The following is a 19,682-nucleotide window of genomic DNA, read 5'->3' as shown; positions in this document are numbered from 1 at the left end:
AACAGCATGGGTTTTATCTATTCAAAATTCCTTTTCCCTCACTATCTTAAGTGTATCTTGCAAAATTCCTACAATGTCCCTCCAGAAAAGTATGCATACCTTTTATCTCTTGTTCTCCTTGTGTTTATTGTTTGTTGCAAGGCTGAAACCTTTCTACTGAAGCTATATTATGCAAGGAGAAAATTGTGTTTGATGCAATGATGAGTGTCTGATTTTTCTGGGAGTTTATGACAGTTGATCATAATCCATTCCAAAACAAATGCTGCAAATATAAACATTGTTATATAATTATTTCCTCCTTCTCCTCCTCCTCCTCCTCCTCCTCCTCTGGAATTGCTTCCTAAGCAATTTCAGGAAATGCTGTCTGGGTGTTTTCCATCCTTGGGCTTTGATATCTAAACAGATGCATCTGGTACTGTGGACAATTTTTCCATTATTTAATGCAGTTGCTCAAATAAATAGAAAAGCAGAGAAGGATGATCCTGGCAAAGAGCCACACAGGCTAAATAAACCAGAGCAGTAGTGTATGGACTATATCTGATAGAAGGCACGGAATTGGCACATATCGAATTGGCAATTGGCTGTTACTTTTCTGCTCAGAAATTTATTCTTACAGCCTGGTGACATGTACTAGTCTACGTGTTTCAGATTTTTATTCAGTAGAGTTCTTTGACCATACTGTTAATCAAGTACAAGTGGCAGGTCATCTTCACTGGCTGCACATAAAATAATTCTTGCATTTCTCATCTATATAATACTGTCTTGTTGATCTAAATGTCCAGTTAACAATTACTAGGTTTTGATGAAACCCAGAAATTATTGCGTCATAAGCCATAAGTAAAAACCAAAGATTAAAAGTAATTTTGACACTTCTGTGAAAGTTGAGTATGCACATTTTAAGATGGCTCTTTGTTAGGGAACTGTAATGTATTTCTGTGAAAATGTATGCTCGGATGGCAGAAATTAGCAGTTTTCAAATTTTATACATGGGAACATGATTATAATTTAAATATTTACATGAAATGCCTTAATTCTGGCAGAGTAGATTGTGCAATATGCTTTTGCAACATCGAAGTTTCATCTGTGGAAGAACCTAAGCACTGCCCTTTGTTTAGTTTATATTTCTTCCTGTAGAACAGTAATCAATCGATGGAGTAGCGATTAGTCAGTTGTCTTTATTAAGTAAGTGGAAGCCTCATCCTTCACTTGTAATAAGTCAAGTGATTAAGAAGCTAGTTTCTGATAGAAACATCTTAAGAAAGTCAGGAATCCAGAAGCTGACTTGAGATGTTTTCCTGCTGCTTTAGTGATGCTTTAAATAGAGAAAAATTGATGGACAAGAAAGAGTGGAGCTGACTATACAAACAGCTATTGCATGCAGAAACTAAACATGATGAGGGGTTAGTGTCTCCTCCAGGTTACAAGTGATAGAAAAGAGAGAGATAACAGCCACAACTTGTGCTAGGGGACTTCAAGTTTGATGATCTTGAAGGTTCTTTCCAATCCTGATGATTTTATGGTCTTAAAACCAATCAGGCAGGTGGATTTACTTATAGGGAGTTGAAGGCAAAAGCCTGCGTTGCATTCCAGGATCTTTAAATTATGTAGTGACCTTGCAAGCCTCAGGTCTAAGGATTTCAAAGAAAGCATACTTTCTGTATCAATGCAACACATACGCTGTTCTGCTTCCCCATGGCACCAACCTCTCCATCTTGAAAAATACCCTAGAAGTAGGCATGCATTGGGTTTCAGCTCCTCCAGCCTTTGAACCCTGCAATCCAACAGGTTTTTTTATCCAGTGAAGGGTATACACATCCAGTCCATGAACAGCCAGTTTCTCCAGGTGAATGATGTAGGAAACTGGGTCAAAAACCTTGCTAAAATCAAGCTAGACAACATCTGCAGCCCTTCTCTTGTCCAGTAAGTGGGTCATCCCATCATAGAAGGAGATCAAGTTAGAAAAACAGGGCCTGTCCATCATGAACCAATTCTGACTGGGCCTGGTTGTCCTGCATGTACCCCATAATGGTACTCAGGATCATCTGTTCCACTATACATCCATTAGAAAAGCCTTTAATGATACACATTCATGTGCCTTAGACAACAGTGATCTTACTCACTAGAAAAAAATGTATGTCTTCTCCCAAAACTATGACTCAGTCTTGCACTACTTGCTTTTTGAGGTCAACTGAAGTTAAATGACAACAGTGAGATTTTTACTGGATGAGATTTAATTGAGTTCAAGGACAACTTGAAACCGTCCTTTCTGCATATCCCTTAATCAGTGTCTATGCAGCTTCTTTTAAAAGTTCAATTTAAAAATGTGCTCCGTGGTTGGAAGAAGTAATGAATTTGTGTTTGATATAGAATGTGAGACAGAAAGAAGAATTTGGCTTTGAGTAATGAGTATTCTTTAAGGGTCCAGACATTAAACGATGTGCAGGAAGATTATAAACCATCAGATGATTGAAAAGAGTGGCAACAGCTCAAAAAAAAAGTTTGAAAGAGAAATTCTAAATCATTATGTTATAGGTCAACTGTGTGTCTTCCTGCTTTCATGCAGCTGTAAACATTAAAATGAGGGCTTCAGCTAGTCATCCATTTCTTTAATATTTTAATAGACTGTCTTGTTAATTTTGTACCTCATTTAGTCAACAAGCAAATTGAGTGTAAATGGTATATGATGTGATGCAACTTCTTTCTTTGGTGTAGTTTTTTTCTTCTTTTTTTTTTTTTTTTTTTTTTCATTAAATAGTGAGCAAGCTCAGCAGTTTAATAATGACTGAGACCTGTTTTGATCATTTATTGTGTGAGAGTCAGAATTGTCCTTTTTTATTGACCTGGAGCTCTTGTGATTTACTTGTTTAATAAACAGTAAAAACATTAGCAATGGCTAGCTGTTTTCAAGTAACTAAGTTCTTTACTATACCTTGTTTCAGAGTTCAATTATATGTGTTAATGTGTCCATTGAGATGCAATATCAAATGGCAGGTTTCACAATGAAGAATAGAACTAAATGTGTATATGGTTGCAGGGAAGGCTTCTGACTTTTAAATCAGCATGATAAAACAGAAAAAGCTGAGATTCTTTGGAGTATTTCAGATAAACATATATTGTTTACCAAATTTATTTGGAAGTATCAGAGCAAGATAAATCATAGAGAGCATTTTCTTTGCTTCTAGTTCACAGTTGCCAAGAGCCTGAATTTTAACTTTCGCAATCATAAATTACACTTGCAATACTATACAGATGAACTCATATATTAAACTACTTTTGTTTTGTCCATTTGGTGAACACCATTGTACTATACCCTGGAAAAAATGAAATAAAACGTGATTCTTACAGCCAGAAATACTGGAGGAGTTTCTGGTAAAAGGGAGTGATTTTTTTGACCTGCCACCTCTCACTTTATCAGTAGTGAATGCAGATGATGTCTATGATAGTATAACTTTGAGATAAAGAACACTACACAGTTTAATTTGCAAAGATAATTAAAAATACAAAAGTCTTCAACCTCAAAATTGATCATGTCTTCAGAAGAGCCTTCAATTATTTTTCCTAGTTTGAAAAATAACTATTTGAATAAAGTTATTTTAAAGAAATAAAAGTGCATCATCAGTAAGATCAGTTACATTCTCTGGAAAAATTATGTTAAGAAGCCTTTTCTGTAAAATATCACAAGCATGCACAAGTAAGCTCAGATTTTTTGTAGCAATGTAATTTAATATCTACACAAATTAGAGAAAATTCATTTGTCCTGCTGAAAAAAAAAAGGCAGACGGGTCTCTTCTCCATGGTCATTAGATTATATTTCTTTAAACTGTTTTTTATTGTTTTAATTTTTCTTCTACCGCTTATTCATTTGACTTGTTGCATTTCTTTCTTATTGGGTATTAAGTTATCACAGGCAAAGAGCCACATTGTTACAGACATTTGCAAATGAGCTTACAAAATGAGCAGTATACTGGCATTATAAGAACAACAGTGATAATAATAATAGGAAAAAATGCCTGTGCTTTTAAATACAGATAAAACTTGAAAAATACTGAGTGCTATTGGTGTGTCTTCGGTAGATATTACACTCAAAACTTGGCAAAACTTTCTCACCATGTAAGATATTATCTCACCACATTCTGATAGTTCATCACAGAATTATTTTCAGAGTTTTTGGCAAGTTTATAAAATGTAAGAATAAAGTTTGTTGCTTTTACTTAGGAATTGAGTTAAAAATACACCTCTATAAAACATTCTTTGCTACTTTGATACTGCATTGCCACATATGCATTGCATCCAATGCAAAGAAAAGCAAGAAAAATTCCAAACCTCATAGCAAATGCATTTTTTTCTTTTTCAAGCACTGACATCACTTAGTGGTTGGATTAATTGATAGATAAGAAGAGGATCCAGATTTCAGTGCAGTGGAAGCTGAGCAGTCAACAGAAACTTAAAATTGATTTTCCTTCACCTCGTACTTCCAGAATACAAAGATGTATACATTATTGTGCACGAAAGATACATTTGTATCTGTATTAAGTTTTGGGTTGTTTTTTTTTTCTACCTTTGTGACAGACATATTGCTTTTTGGATAAGTGTAAAGGCAGTCGGTTTTGCTGCAGAAATTTTCAAGCTATGGAGTTGCTATATCCTTCTAGCTCAACTGTAAAGCCTGAAGGCAATTTTCAAACATCATACATTTGGCTCTCTGTCTCCTTGTAAGAAATATAGAAGAGGAAATTTTTGACTGTTGTGCTGGGATGTGGCTTCCTCATTTTTCAGAGGCAATGCAAAGTAATGCATTGCTAACATGATATCAGCTAACTTAGTGTCACTGAGAGTCAAGCTGCAAAGTTTTCAGTGGCAAATTTGACATGCTTTCATGTGTACAGTATTTATAACTACTGAAAAGTAGATTGGGGTCTTCCTGAAGTAATTTCTGTATGTAATTTATTGTGAGTAATAACAACAAAATGAGGTTTTTGTTTTGGTATGATTCTGAGTCTTATCCCTTGCTGGTGTTAATAGCCTCATTTTTGCTGTTAAAATTTGTAAATAATACACTGTTTATGTGCTTATATTTGTTGTAATGATATCTGAGTACCCATGACTAGTAGCTGGAGCAAATAGAGGTATATATATGGAATACTTTCCCCAGAAAGGGATTCTTTGATTCATGTCTGATGTTTTCAGAGGATAGATGCTCAGTGCCTAGTACCACTATTTATTACTACAGTATTAGAATATCATACTTAAGTCTCATATTATGGGCTACAAGTGAGTATCTTTCCTCTATAAATATAAAATGACTAGACAGGCCTTAAACCTGTGATTTACATAATGTTTGAGGAATCTTTTGAAATTGGTGGGTAGTTTCTTGGACATATGTTTTATTGCTTACAGTCCTCACATATACCCATACAGGATTTAAAAAAAATTAATGACTCAGAAGTTTGTCTTTCATTTTTAACTCAGATCCAAAAAGTGTGCATAGCAGCAACAATATTTGAGAGGAACCAATAATACAGTTGTCCACTCATATCTGCTTTTTTTATGCCCTATGGATTGAATTTATATTCTGTATGGTTCCTACTTCTTTACAGTTTTTAATTATGGTAAGGAGAAAATGTTTTTCCAAGCATATCCCACTTCCACTTTTTTATTCTGTTCAGGTGCAATCTACATATGGCATGTCTTTTTTTCCAGTGGTCACAGGAATATATAATCACCCATCAACAACGTTATTTGCTTTTTCTTTTAGGGGCTGATGTTATAAATTTTGATGGCCACGTAGTGTTACCATACAGATTCAGGAACAAGAAAATGAAAACACTGAAAGATGTCATCTCTCTGAAATTTAAGACCTCTGAAAGTGAAGGCGTAATCTTCCATGGAGAAGGACAGCAAGGAGACTATATCACCTTGGAGCTGAAGAAAGCCAAACTTGTTCTCAATTTAAATTTAGGTACGCTTTGACAATTTAGTGTTGTGCACTTGTAATTCTCCCACAAAAATTTAAGTGAAGTATTACATCCTTTTTTGCCCCAGTAATATTGTAAGCCACATAATTTAATCGGATAAATGGGTGATAAATTGTTCATTGCCTTTCTATATTTCTTTCTGTTCCTTTCCTTCCTTTTTACTGTGTGTGAGATGCCATGAAAATAAGATTGTACAGAGAAACAGATTCAGCAATATATTGTCATTAGAAACCTGCCACAAACAAAAGAAGCTTTGCTAGAATTCTATTTGGCCTCAGCTGTGGCTTTGTGTAAGAAAAGAACACTCTCAGTGCTGGAGTAATAAAGATCATCCTTAGAAACCTTGCAGCTAAATATAAGAAGCTACAGGCCAAATGAAGCTGGGGTTAAGATGCATTGTTTGAAGTCAGACTAGGAATGGAAAGAAGGCATACTGGTTTATCAGGCAATCTTGCATGGAATCCTGTATATGGTATGTTAGTTCCAGCCTCCTTTTTCCTTCCCAGTAAAAGAATCTGGATTTTAAAAGTACATTTATTATGTACACATAGACAATTTAACTGGTTGCAGGTATTTTTTCCCCCTTCAAAAAAAACAGTTTTAGAAAAACTCATATAACTTTCTGTGTTGGGTTGGTGTGGTGGGGTTTAGGTAGCAGAGGAGGGGGCCCGGGGATGGCTCTGGTGAGATGCTGGAAACTCCCCAAGCTCCAAAAGCCAGACCTGCCTTTGGACAAAGACAAACGTGTCCATCAGGGACAATGGATATGCCTCTGCGATTAACATATTTGTTCTGGGTTGATGCAATGCCATTTTGGTAGCGGGGAAGGGGTCCCCTAGATACAGCTCATGTAAGTAGTTTCTGAATAGATCTCCCTGCTCAAAATCGCCTGGGCCCCAACACAAAAGATGGGACACAAAGGATGTTTGCCTCTGCAATTAACATATTCAAGTAGGGGAAACACCTGGTCAGGAAGAGCAGGGCAGAGCAGAAGGGGGGAGGAAAGAAAGCAACACGTAAAGAGAGAACACGCAGAGACCCAGGTCAGTGAGGAAGGAAAGGGAGAAGATGCCTGAACAGAGATTTTTCTCTACATCCCGTGGTGAGACTGTCCCTGCCTGTCCCCTGCAACCCATGGTGGATTACGGCACAGACCCTGAAGGATCACGACAGAGCAGATCTTGTGGAACTGCAGCCTTGAAGGGGACTGTTCCCAAAGTAGTCCATGGCTCTGTGGGCTGCCTGCACTGGAGCAGTTTGCTCCTTAGGGATTGTTCCTTGTGGGAGAGACTCACATTGGAGGGGTTCATGAAAGACTTTCTCCTGTGGGAGGGATCCCACGTTAAAGTAGTGAAAGACTGTGAGGAATCCTCCCTAAAGAGGAAGGAGCAGCAGAAAACAACCTGTGATGTCTGGTGTGTAAATCCCACTCTCCTCCCCCGTGCCTCTGGGGAGGAGAAGCTACAGATAGAGATAAGAAAATAATTAGTGTTTGGGAAGAAGGGAGGGGTAAGGGAAAAGCATTTAAGCTCTGATTTGTGTTTTCTTTTTGCCCTGTTTTAATTTGGTGATAAATTACATTGATTGTTTCCAAGCTGAGTCTGATTTGCCTGTGACTGTAACTGGTGAGTGAAGACCTCGTAGCCCTTGTCTTAAACCGCACGGTTTTCAGTGAATTTCTTCCTCACCATCCCTTAATGAGTGATCCCAAAAGACCTCAGGACAGAGGAGAGGGGGAGGGCAAGGCAGGGCAGTACCACAGGTGAAAGCAATCCTTTCAGTTACTGAGATCAGTGAGGAAGGAGAGGGAGGAGGTGAGCAGAGGTTCCCCTCCCCCATCTCAGCCCCTGGTGAGGTTGCAGGCTGCCCGCTGTGGAGCTGCCCCCGGCAGCCCATGGAGTACATGAAGGACCATGGTGGAGCATATTTGGACCCACATCTTTGGAGGGCCATGGCTGTGTGGGCTGCCCACACTGGAGCTGCCTGTTCCTGAGTGAGTGTACCTGGTGAGAGGTACTCATGTTGGAGGGGTTCAGGAAGGAACCTATTCTGTGGAAAGACCCCACTTTGGAGCAGGAGAAGATTGTGATGACTCTTCCCCCCTGGGGAGGAAGGACTGGCAGAAAACCGCTTGTGAAGGAACTGACCCTGCGCCTCTGAAGGGGAAGAGGAGGTAGAGAAATTGGTAGTAAAGTAATTTAGGTCCAGGAAGAAGAGTGTGGGAGGGGAAAGGTTTTTAATATCTAGTTTTGTTTTCTCTTTGTCCAGCACTGATTTGAGTGGTGATAAAGTAAATTGATTTTTTTTTCCCAAGTTGAGTCAGCTTTGCCTGTGACCATAACAGATGGGTGAGAGAACCCACCCTGTCCTTTTCTCAACCCACAGGCTGTTAGCTGGATTTTTTCCTCCTCATCCCACCTGTGGGGAAAAGCAAGAAGATGCGTGGTTCTCTGTTGCTCTCTGGGCCTAAACCAGGACACTTTCCTTAGTTCTTTTACTTATATATGAAGAGTAAATTATTCTATACATTCTTTAGATTGTATAGAAATTATTTCCACATGGAAATGGATGTTCATTTTGCCTGGTGAAGTCCAGTGACTTGGTTTCAAATATCTGGAGGGGGTGGGAAACACAGGGAGGTGTAGATGGGTTTAGGTTTCATTTTGCATTGGATTTGATTTTCCATCGAAGAAAGTGAGGCTTGTGGACATACATGGGATATATGTTTTTTAATCAACAACTGTTGAATAATTAGTGGTCAGCAAAAAGTATTGTCATTTGTAGGGGAAGAATGTTGTAAGCCATGGAAGGTGATTTGCCCAAATGTGTTCTCAACATGCACAAACAATGCCTGAGTTACAGGCATGTTTGATGTTTAGAAATTCTGCTACAGAAATGCCTTAGGTTCTCATGCATTCAGAACATGGAAGCTTGCACTGAGTCATTAGGAAGTGTAGCAATTTTAAAATCTTGCTGCTTAATTAGTTATTTGCTGCTTCATTTAAAATCCACACTATCAACCTTTGCTGGTTTAGCTGTCGCAGTCAGTTTGCCATGAGATGTCATCTCTGGCTAGCATAGCTACTCTGGCAAAAGCCCTTGTAGATCAGAGCAGAGAATTGCAAAAATGTACTCTTTAGTGCTAGTTTGACTTCCAGAACAGAAGGTTGCTGCAGGAGGAAAGACCAAAATAAGCTATGTAAGCGGAAGACATATTTGCTATGTCTGCAATATTTGTTAGCTCTGTCTGCATTGAGCCTTTAAAATGGCAGAGCCTACGAAGTGTAGAACTCAAGACTGAAAAAGACTTTTTGTTACCAAAGTCTGTTATCAAGTGCCATGTCTTCCTCAACAGTCACAAATCAGTACAGTTCCAGTGAAGATCAGGACCTGGTTGAAAGGTGAAAGCCTTTAAGTTATGTAGTATAGGGAAGAAAACACAGAGAACTTGTGGTTGAAGACAGCTTTACAACTGAAAGTTGGCATTGCTTCTCTTGTTCACTTCCAAAAAGCTACTGTTACGAATAACTATTTATACAGTTCTTTGATGAGGTACTTGCACTACTTGATCTAGCTTTTTGTATTTATGGCAGCAGCACTCCACTGGGTTGCCAGTGGAGCAAACCGACTTCTTCCAGCTTTATGTCTGGTGTGATTCAGGTGAAATATTGGCAGAGCAAAAGGAAAATGTTTGCCTAACTGGGAATTGTTATTGTTTCTATTCTCATTTTAGGGAGCAACCAGCTTGGCTCTATTTATGGCCACACATCTGTGATAACAGGCAGTCTTTTGGATGATCATCACTGGCACTCCATCATCATAGAGCGCCATGGGAGAAACATTAATCTCACCCTGGACAGACACATGCAGCACTTCAGAACCAATGGAGAATTTGATTACCTAGACCTGGATTATGAGGTAGACAATGAAATTTGTTTGTTTTCCTTCAAATTGGCTTTATAAGTTCAATAAGAAGAGAAAAGAAAACTAATATAAATTGTTTGGTACTTTTTTGTACATCTGTTAAGTATTTTTTCTATTACGTTTCCTAATTCTTTCCAACATTATTCTCTCTTAAATGTAAATTAAGTTTCTCTTCATTAATTTACCAGATCCTATCTGGCATAAGTTATCCCAGCGTTCTGTTTTAAAACGGGAGATCTATGTTATTTTTAATTAAGCATACACTACTTTTAAAATTTGTAAAAGTAGGTGCTATAAGCAGGAAATAGGCCTAAAAAAAAAAACTTGTTATTCCATTCAAGTGATATTTTTGCACTTGAAGCCAATTAGAACTTTTATACTAATATAGGTCTTGATCTTTCTTGTCTTAGGTATGTAGGAACTTCTTGTATTTTTACAAAAATGCCATCAATAACTTCTTTTTATAAAGAAGCAATAAAAGTTTAGGAAAGTCCTAGTAATACTTTCGTTTAACCAGTCAGGTTAGTGCACACAAGTATGGGTAGTAATTCAAATTGGATTACACTCTGGATTTTGCTGCTATGAAGTTACTCAGTTCCTCTAAACTATTTTACGAACTTCATCATGTTTGTTAGTGCAAAATTTGTATAGTTATTTTCTCACATTTTTCACTCATTCTAATAAGAATCAATGTCACTGGCTGAGACAAATACATGTATTTCCACCCTTTCAACTTCTTAAGCAGTGAGAGGGAATCAAATGATGTAATGCTGAAAATTTAAATTTTGTTAGAATGTCACATAAATAGATTTTATTAAAGATTTTCAAGAGAGCTGTTATCGTTTGAATTTGAAGAACTAAAGAAGGAGGGCCTTCAGACTCTGAGAGGGGCAGCACACAGAGGGGTCCCCTCCCTCCCATTCCCTGCCCATATTCTAAAGAAGTCAGGCACACCGGCAACTCCGTCTCTTTTTCCGCTCGCTCCTGGCAGCTCTGCTGTTCCCTTGCTCTCCTTTACCCCCAGATCACCACTTGCTCTTCAGAGTCCACATCCATCGGGTGCTGGGAAGAGTCGTGGACCCTCCTGTCCTGATTCAGCCCTGCTGCAAGGGGCCCTCAGGCTCAGGCACCTATCCCTGCCAGCATCCAGATGGGGTTGTATATATATATTCTTGTATTTTTGTTTTTTATCCCTTCTGTTATTACCTTTCCCATGTGGTAGTAAATCTGCCTCCAGATGTTTTCAATTTGGAACTTCAAGTCTCAAGTCTGTGTTCCTCCTTTGTCTCCCTTATGGGGACAGGGAATAGAGAGTAATTATGTCCTTTGGTTTTTGTTCTGGCCAAACTCCTAAGGCATGACAAGAGCTAACTACAGAAAAAGTTAAGCTGAATGCTGTTAGGTAGGGTTGTGTGTTTCATGCATCTTTGAATGCATGTATTAAAAAATAAGCATGTGTATATAATAGCATGTGTATATAATTAATTTACTGCATACCATAAATTTAGTAAAAGCAGCTTTTACCTTAGTTACTTTTTTACCTTAGCAGAATCCAGGAGATTGACCTTCTTCTCTTCTCTGACACTGGAGGCCTCACTGCCAGTTCTCAGCTATACTTTTTAGTCTCCATGAACATGGATCCCATTGCATGCAATGGAACTTACTTGAGGATGTGGATATGTGTTTCTTGTGGTTCTTAGAAATGGAGAGCCTTAACCTCGTTTTATTTCACTGATTTTGGAGTTAGTCGTCACAGACTTGTTGCCATTGTGACAAAGAAATAATAATGAATAAATTGAAAGAGTCAACACTCATTTTCTTTAGAAAAAAAGTTCCTAGGTTAATCTCAGGGAGGTTAGGTAAGCACAAAAGAGGAATAAATTCAAGGTAAAAAAACCCCAAATCCTATCAGTTCCTCTTAACTCACTGCCACGGTATATGTTTTTTGCAATTTTTCTCCTTTTCTTCAGAATGCCTTCCTCTCTTGTCCAAATGCATGCAAAATAATGTTTTGAAGTTATTAAGCTATTCCAGCCATATTCTTCATTTCATGTAAAGTGCTGTATCTTCTCTGAAGTCAATTCATGTCAATTTATAATACCTGAGGATATATCCTGCAAAACACTTTTACACAGCTGGTGATGTGCTATTTAAAAAGATTTTGGGTTTCTGATGTATAGCTTTAGTTCTTCTTATATGCTAAGTCAAAGCCTCTCTGGAGATAGAAAGTGATACCTTAAATGCTTTTAAAATGGAAAATGTGTCCCTCGAGCAGTGTTTTTCTACTCCCCATAGTGATAAATGGAATTAACAATGAATGATATTTAAAAGCTTGGGTCTACCAAATCTGAGTAGCAGACTACAAGCAGACATTTTTGTGAGCATTTGTGGGGCAGGAAAGCTAGGTGTCATTACTATTTATGCCATCACCTATTGGATTTAAATATTTAGCATTGACTGCAGCAAGCTAATCTCTTGAGTCTCTTATTCTTCACATTTTGGCTGCAAAGTATTAATAAAAACATGTAGCATTTATTCACTTACAAACATTTTAGAAAAAGCCCTAATGTGGTAGAGGTCTGTGTGGTTATAGAGTGACAAAGAGAGACTTCATAAAAAGTGAACATTTTTAGTTTGTAAAATATTTGTTTTTCTTTGGTTTTGGCATTAGAGATTCTGGATGACCTAGTATTTTAGGGTAATGAAATTCAGCATTAAGAGAAGAAAATTCCTGTTTAACCTTTTTTGATGACTGAGTCTTTGCTGTGTTTGTCACCTCTGTAGGGTCATGGTATCTCGTCACTGACTATAACTACAGGATAAAAACATTCTCAGTAATGGAAGGTGCCTTTGTGTAACAGGGAGTAGCATTTTTAACTATGTGATTCAGTAAGATTCTTCTAGATGAAGTAGGTAAATAAGTGTTATTCTAGATATCCAAGCATCAAGGAAACAAATGCATCGTATGGAAGATCACAGCTGCTATATTGTAGTCTGAGCTCTTGCCACAGAGCTGAGTGGACAATTAAAATCAGATTATTTGGCTAATTTCATATCTACTCTACTTTAGAAAAATACTAGGATGGTATTTCAAAGACCTTATTCTGAGGTCTTTGAAATATGAATTTTTCAGTAGTGATCAGAAGAGCAGTCTATATATGAACAACAGTGATGTGTGTCTGCTCACTATTTAGACAATTGTACTAATATGTGGGATTTACTCCCATAAATATTTGCAGTCACAGACTCACTCCAGGCTTTTTTCCCTACTTTTGCAGTGCTTGTTATTTCTTTTTTTCTGTAAGCAGTGTTGCCAGCTCTCTCGTTCACCATGTTTGAGTGTTCAAAGGAAGCAAATGCATCTATAGCAAATTTGTCTAAAAGTCTTTTCCCCCCCATAACTATCAATCATTTTCTGCTTCATTCAAAGATAACCTTTGGAGGCATGCCTTTTTCTGGGAAGCCAAGTTCTAACAGTAGGAAAAATTTCAAAGGCTGCATGGAGAGCATCAACTACAATGGCAATAATATCACTGACCTTGCCAAGAGGAAGAAACTGGAGCCTTCTAATGTGGTAAGAGCATAATGTAATGGTCATCTAAACACCTGCTTCTCTTTCTAAAGGAGATTAGGTTTTTGAAAGGGTGTAGTACTTATGTTGTGATATTCTGGTATTATAAAGGACTTAAAACAATTTTTTTTCACATACTGGAAGGTCTTACATGTACGTTTGTGATTTTTTAATTATATCAAAGTATATTACTTGCTGTTTAATTTTTCCAAAATTAATCTATCTTTTTTTAAAAAAATCAGCTGAATGAGTAATTATTTCTTTTGTTTGCTCCCAAATTACAGTAGTCCAAAATCAACACACACAAGAGTTATTATTAAATCAATTGCAGCTTTCTTGTGGCTTTGCATCATAGTATATCCCATCCCTGCAGAGCTAGTTGGATTTCTGGAGTACAAAATTTACAGGAAGGGAATGCTTTTACAGGCCTTTTTGGAAGTTCTAAAAAGCCTCAAGATACAAGATTTGAAAGTCATTATTTAGCTTATTAACATTACAGAGCTTATTTATATTTTATTCTACTTCTTCTCTTGCTGTAAGCATTCATAGCTGCTTTCATGTTTAAACTTGCAGCTTCATGGGCAGGGTGATTGAAGAAGAATGTACTTTAATTACTGTATTTTTAAGTCACTAAGTGTTCCTAAAAATGCTTGCTAGCATACGATGAGAATATGGGTAGGAAATAAATGTACTGTTGCTGAAGTTTGAGCATAGTCTGAATAAATAATTCAAGGTTTACTTCTGTACAAGCTTATAGTCTACACAAATTCCTGTTGACAGTATGTATGGATCTATTGCTTTTCACCTTATGTGATAAATAGCAAAGATTTACCTATAAAATGATGATGAAGTTCAAAGGATTGTTTACAGTTTGATTACTCCTTGCTTAGTAATACTGAAATTCCATGTACTTGTATGAACAATATACTTGGCCAAGGTAATACGAACATGGTCTGTTTGCCTATGCAAATTTAGTAATACAGCCTGATGTTTAAAACCTTTTCTATGTATGAATTTCTACAGTGTCAAAGGCAAAAAGCATTATATATATATATATATATATATACCATTTTGTAAAAATTCTACTTTTAGTATTCTTTTGGCCCAGTCACATTATTCCTGAATCTTTGACATTTTTTTCTTCCCCAAAGTGCCCATGATTTTCTGCCTGCAGTGCATTTTAAGGTTGTAACATAACCTTGATTTTCAAAGCTAGGTGTCTGATTTAGAAAAAGATCTTTGTACATGAGCAGTCTTTACATTTTGCCCAGTTGAGTCCACTACTAGTTAGTAGGACATATTCTTTAAGCCTCATTTGGTGTCTATAAAACATTATTAAATTAATGTACTTGGTTATTTTATTATAGGAAGTTATTGAAGTAAAACTCCTCTTTGTCCTTTTGGATAATAGTAGTCCAGCTCTGCTTGCCCTGGAGACTCTTTTCTGACACTAAACAGTAGGATGTTGATTTGGGCTCCTCTAAGCAATGTCCAGGCCTTGTAAATGCAAATTGGCTAAAACTGGCTCAACTTGCTGCCCAACATTATGCATATGTCAGAGGAAGGTTTAAAAGAAAGGACATCACAGGATGACTTCCTGGAAGACCATCTGAGACACCTCCCCCCAGCTAAGAATGCAGATATTTCTAGGAAACCAGATAAATGTTACAGTTAGTTCCAGGAAATCTAGTGTTTATTACAGTGAGTTTTATATACATGTATCTAGTATTACAATGTAAGTCATGTCTGTGGTCACTTGTGTTATGCACATCTTTGAGATCTCATGCATCCAGCGCTGCAATACAGAGTGCTTGCCTTCCAAAACTTAAAGGCAAGTATTAGAGGGTTCTTTCAGCAACTGCATTTTATGGTACCGCTTTCTTAACAGAAATGTTACTTAATTTTCTATAGTGTAAATCCTCTTATTTAAAAAATGTGGCACAGCTAGGAGGCTTCTGAAGCCTCTGTGAAATCATGCATCTGTTTTTTGTATGTTTGTTTGTGGAGTTTTCTTGTTTTTTCTTTTTTTGTTTTTTAAATTCTGTTACCTGTAGTACGAAGTAAAATCCACATAAGAAGCTTTGACAATGTGAGAGCTGTATCAAGAGGCTGTGGCATTCCAGTTGCATTTGATGTTTCTATTGATTTCCGATTCTGAGAATGGCTATAAAAGTAGAAGTGGCCTTTATTTTCAGTAGAATTACTTAAATTGCTTCAGCTCTTCAAAAGCAAAATCAATTTTACTCTTACTAAATCAACATGGGTTTTTTTGTTTCTTACAAAAGATTTTCTTTTTCTCCTAGATTTTAGCCTGGAAAATAGATTTGGTTGAGACTGTTGTTGTTACTATGTTTATGATGGCACCTAAACAATCCAAAAAAAGATTAAATGCCTGTTGTAGGAGATCCTGTTGGAATATAAACCCACAACTGTAGGCACACCTTGCCCTAAATATTATCTGAAGAGGCAAGACAGATAAAATGTCATGACTTCGAATACAAGTGGAACACGAGTAATCAGTATGGTGATGAGAAGTATCATAAGAGGGGAAGGGGAACAGGAAAGAAAGATATTAAAGAGGTGAGAAACAGAAGGAAAAATAATCCTTACATGCAGATAGTTGAATTTCAGGTGAAAGGCAATTGATAACTTAAGAGAATGAGTAGGCCCAGGGAGGCAAAGAGTATAATATAATGATGTTTCTAAAAGAAAAAAAAAATGCAAAAAAAAATTAGGTCTCATATACATAGTTTTTACAAGCAAAAAAACCAACACCAAGCATCTCTTTAATTTGTTGAAGAGTAGGTATGTAAAGGCAGTTCAAAACTACTTAGATAAAGTCCAGGACTGACTTTAATAATTTATTACTTTAATATTTTAAAATAAAAAGAAATGGCAGTCCTTTGTGATATATAAGATTGTAACAGCCTTTTGGGGAGAATGAGACAGATGGGTCTTGAGCAGTTATTTTTCTTATCCATGGGGCCTGATCTGTTTTTATAGAGGATAAAGGAGCCAAATGATAAAGATCCTCAGAGGGGGAGTTGGGCAGAAAAGCAGAGCTGAGTATGAGAATGTGTCTGGTTTGCTCCTGAACCAAGAGTTGGCAGTGACTGACTAGCACAGTGTGTGCTAACTACTGTGTTCGACTTGAATCAGTACAAAGGAAGAAATAGGCAATGTACTTTTTTTTCCTGTATTTTGTACTTAAATACAGCAAGCCTTTAAGACTTCCATTACTTTGAGTAACTGAAGGATATTGACCCTTGTACCGCTAGTGAGAAGAGACTTGATAGACTATGCAGCTAACAAGAAGTTTGGAGAATGTTGAATTTAAGAATTTAGTCACTTTATCAGATTTTTCTGATACACAGGTGTATTAAGGACAGGCAGTGAGAATACTAATTGGATTTAGCTTTTACAGAATAGTCTTTCAAGTATTAAAGTCTGTAACTGAAATATACTGGTGAGAATCTTTTTTGCTGCCCTCCATCCTTACATCAAATAGTCCTATACTCAGACCACCTTTGCAGCTCACATGCCATGACTGAGTGCAGTCATAAACAAACGTAAGGTGGTTTCTTTAAAACATTTTTATCATGCAAGCATTATGGTAAGCTCAGAGATGCGTAGCAGGCTAACTGGAGAAAAATAGTGACATGATAAATTTTAGCATACAGTACAATGTATTGTGTGATCCATCCTGATTTAAAAGGCATTGTAGTCATAATAAATTCATTACCTCCTTTGGGAGCTACATGTTTAGCCAGGAGCACTATTATTTGAGAAAGGTTTTAAGACCCAGTAGTATCTCCACAAGGGATAACATCTGATTGTGGATAGGTAAATTGATTTATAAGAAGTAAACATTAAGCTAATTTGCAACACAGATTAAAGATCATGAATCAAAGTTCAATTACCCAAAATAAAGTGTTTTCATAATTTCCCTTTCACTGTTGTGTGAAAAATTTGCTGGTAAGACCAACAGTGTCAGTACAAAGGCACTGTGTGAGTTTGACTTCCAGATATCATTGCCAGAGGACTATTCAGCAAGTCACTCTGAATCTTCAGAAGAGGATCTCTTCCTCTTTGAAAAATAAGAGTGCTATTATAGACCCAAGCTGCACACTAGCTCAGACTCTTGACCTAGACCTTGTGAACAATTTATATCTAATGGGTTTTACTTAAAAGAGTTGTTTTCTGAATTGCAGTCATAGAGGGAATCGGTAATCCAGTTCAGATTAATCTAAATAGCTCAGTAGGGAATAGACTGACTAGCATAGAAATTACAGTTATGTATTACTTCTTAAAGAAATTGTTTATGCAGATAGGTTTTTCTTAATAAATGCATTCACTGATTTGAAAAAGGATTTGAATGCATTCAGTGCCATTAACATTTGTGTTACAAATGCATGTGTCCCGTGCATCAGGATGACAAGAATGTCAAGTGGTAATGAAAGGCTTCTTGTTATGAGGAAATTGTTAGTTCCTCATGGAAACAAAGCACCAAAAGAAACTCTTAAAAATGTCTAACAAAATGCTTTTTGAGCAATACTTAATTGGCACCTGTGGCTAAAACCTAAGAAGTCAGTTCACATAAAATGCTGTTACCTTCTCTTAAGGTTGCTTAAACTGTGTATCAGAAATTGTTTCTAGTCTTACTATTACACTGAGAATATTATCAAAGGGTTACGGAGGGTATTTCAGCCACTCTCCAGCTTTTTTTCTGTATGTAAAATTTATCATTTAACTAAATGTATTTTGTAGCACACTTAGAAATGTTCAGACTAAAACTATTCAAACTGATGAGTTAACTAGTTTGATTTAATAGTTGACTGAAAGCTTAAAATAAAAATCTCTAGGCAACTTTTAAACAAACAAACAAACCAAAAAAAAACCCCAACCCAGAATAACCAAGCAGCTTAACAGCAAAGGAGATAAGCAACGATTCTGTGCCTTTACTCAGAAAGTTGCTGTAATTTCTCTCATCATGTAATTTGAAAGCTTCCTGTAGTTGGTCTAGTTTTTTTCCTAAATCCTTGGATATTTTTTGTTACCTGTGGTTCTTCGGTGGATGAAAAGAAGAACGTGGTGTTTAATGCTGAGATTTTATTGTAAAGGTAGGAATGAATCTTAGGAGATCAGTATAAAGATACCTCTTCTCCAGTTTCAGATTACTGGAAACCTTAGTGTTTCTTGATGATGGAAATTACCAACCCAATTGTCTCATTGCTACTACATCAACTGGCCCTTATGGGTAGACTGTGTGGCAGTTACTTCTGACACTGTAAGAAAAAGAGGTCATTATGCAAAGTAATCTAATAATCTATCTGAGTGCTCAAGAAACTATTATTTTTATTCATTTAGTTTTGACATAGAAATACAAAACAAGCAACTGAATCTGCCATGCAAATGATATGTTGGTGTGACACAGATAAGATGTTTTTTGGTGTGTTGTTTTTCCAACATATTTAGGTTTGGACATTGATAGTGGGTGTTAAATCTCTTGCTTCCTTATCAACCCTTCTCTAATTGAATTTACTTAAGACTTTCTTCCCACAGTTTACTTCCAGATTCTCTAACTTCCCTCAAGATGAATTTTCAGTTGCATCTATGCAACATGATTACAAAAATACATGACATAAAAGCTTGTATCATCAAGTCAGTAATATGGAGTTTAAAAATATTTATGTGATAAAGATGATCAGTGACTCATTAGGATTCTGAACAGTGCTTTGGTGAACCCCCTCTCTAAACACATACATACCTCCAAAAATGTTGTTCAGTCCTTAATATTTTTTTTCATTTACAAATATCAAAGAAATCGTTATCTTGATCATATTAATATTTTCCATTCTGCATTAGATAAAATTCTTCCTTCCCAAACTGAACTGAAAATACCACAGAAGAAACATCTGCCAAAGTGCATCTGAAAACCTAGCCATAGAACAGAATCCACTTTGCCTCATGTTAGAGAAGTTCTTCATCAGAGGAAAGTTTTGTTTGATACTTGCATTGATGCATCAAAAGTCAATTGTGGACAGAGATTGCTACACATTATTTATGATTTATATGGAAAAAGAATGATAAAACATCCTACCAGTGTGACTTTTTGTAGGAAATAACATGAGAACCAGAGTGAAAAACTCACGTCCCTAATTCTAATCTTGTTTACAGATACATTTTAAAGCCTTTGATATCAATAAAGTTGA

The 19,682-nt window shown here is 36.7% G+C and overlaps 1 protein-coding gene across 1 annotated transcript in view; it reads left to right on the top strand.

Annotated features, from left to right (window-relative positions):
• The window catches only part of CNTNAP2 (contactin associated protein like 2), an 816,026-nt gene that overhangs the window by 434,327 nt on the left and 362,017 nt on the right, over positions 1–19,682 (top strand). The window contains exons 5-7 of the mRNA XM_030444894.1: positions 5,756–5,959; positions 9,709–9,893; positions 13,330–13,473. Coding sequence (XP_030300754.1) covers positions 5,756–5,959; positions 9,709–9,893; positions 13,330–13,473 — 533 coding nt within the window. The remainder of the gene's footprint in view (positions 1–5,755; positions 5,960–9,708; positions 9,894–13,329; positions 13,474–19,682) is intronic.

This window comes from Calypte anna, chromosome 2, assembly GCF_003957555.1.
Source record: "Calypte anna isolate BGI_N300 chromosome 2, bCalAnn1_v1.p, whole genome shotgun sequence".
Classification (NCBI taxonomy): Eukaryota; Metazoa; Chordata; class Aves; order Apodiformes; family Trochilidae; genus Calypte; species Calypte anna.
Note: the sequence above shows the minus strand (reverse complement) of the source record. Positions and strands in the feature narration are given on the sequence as shown.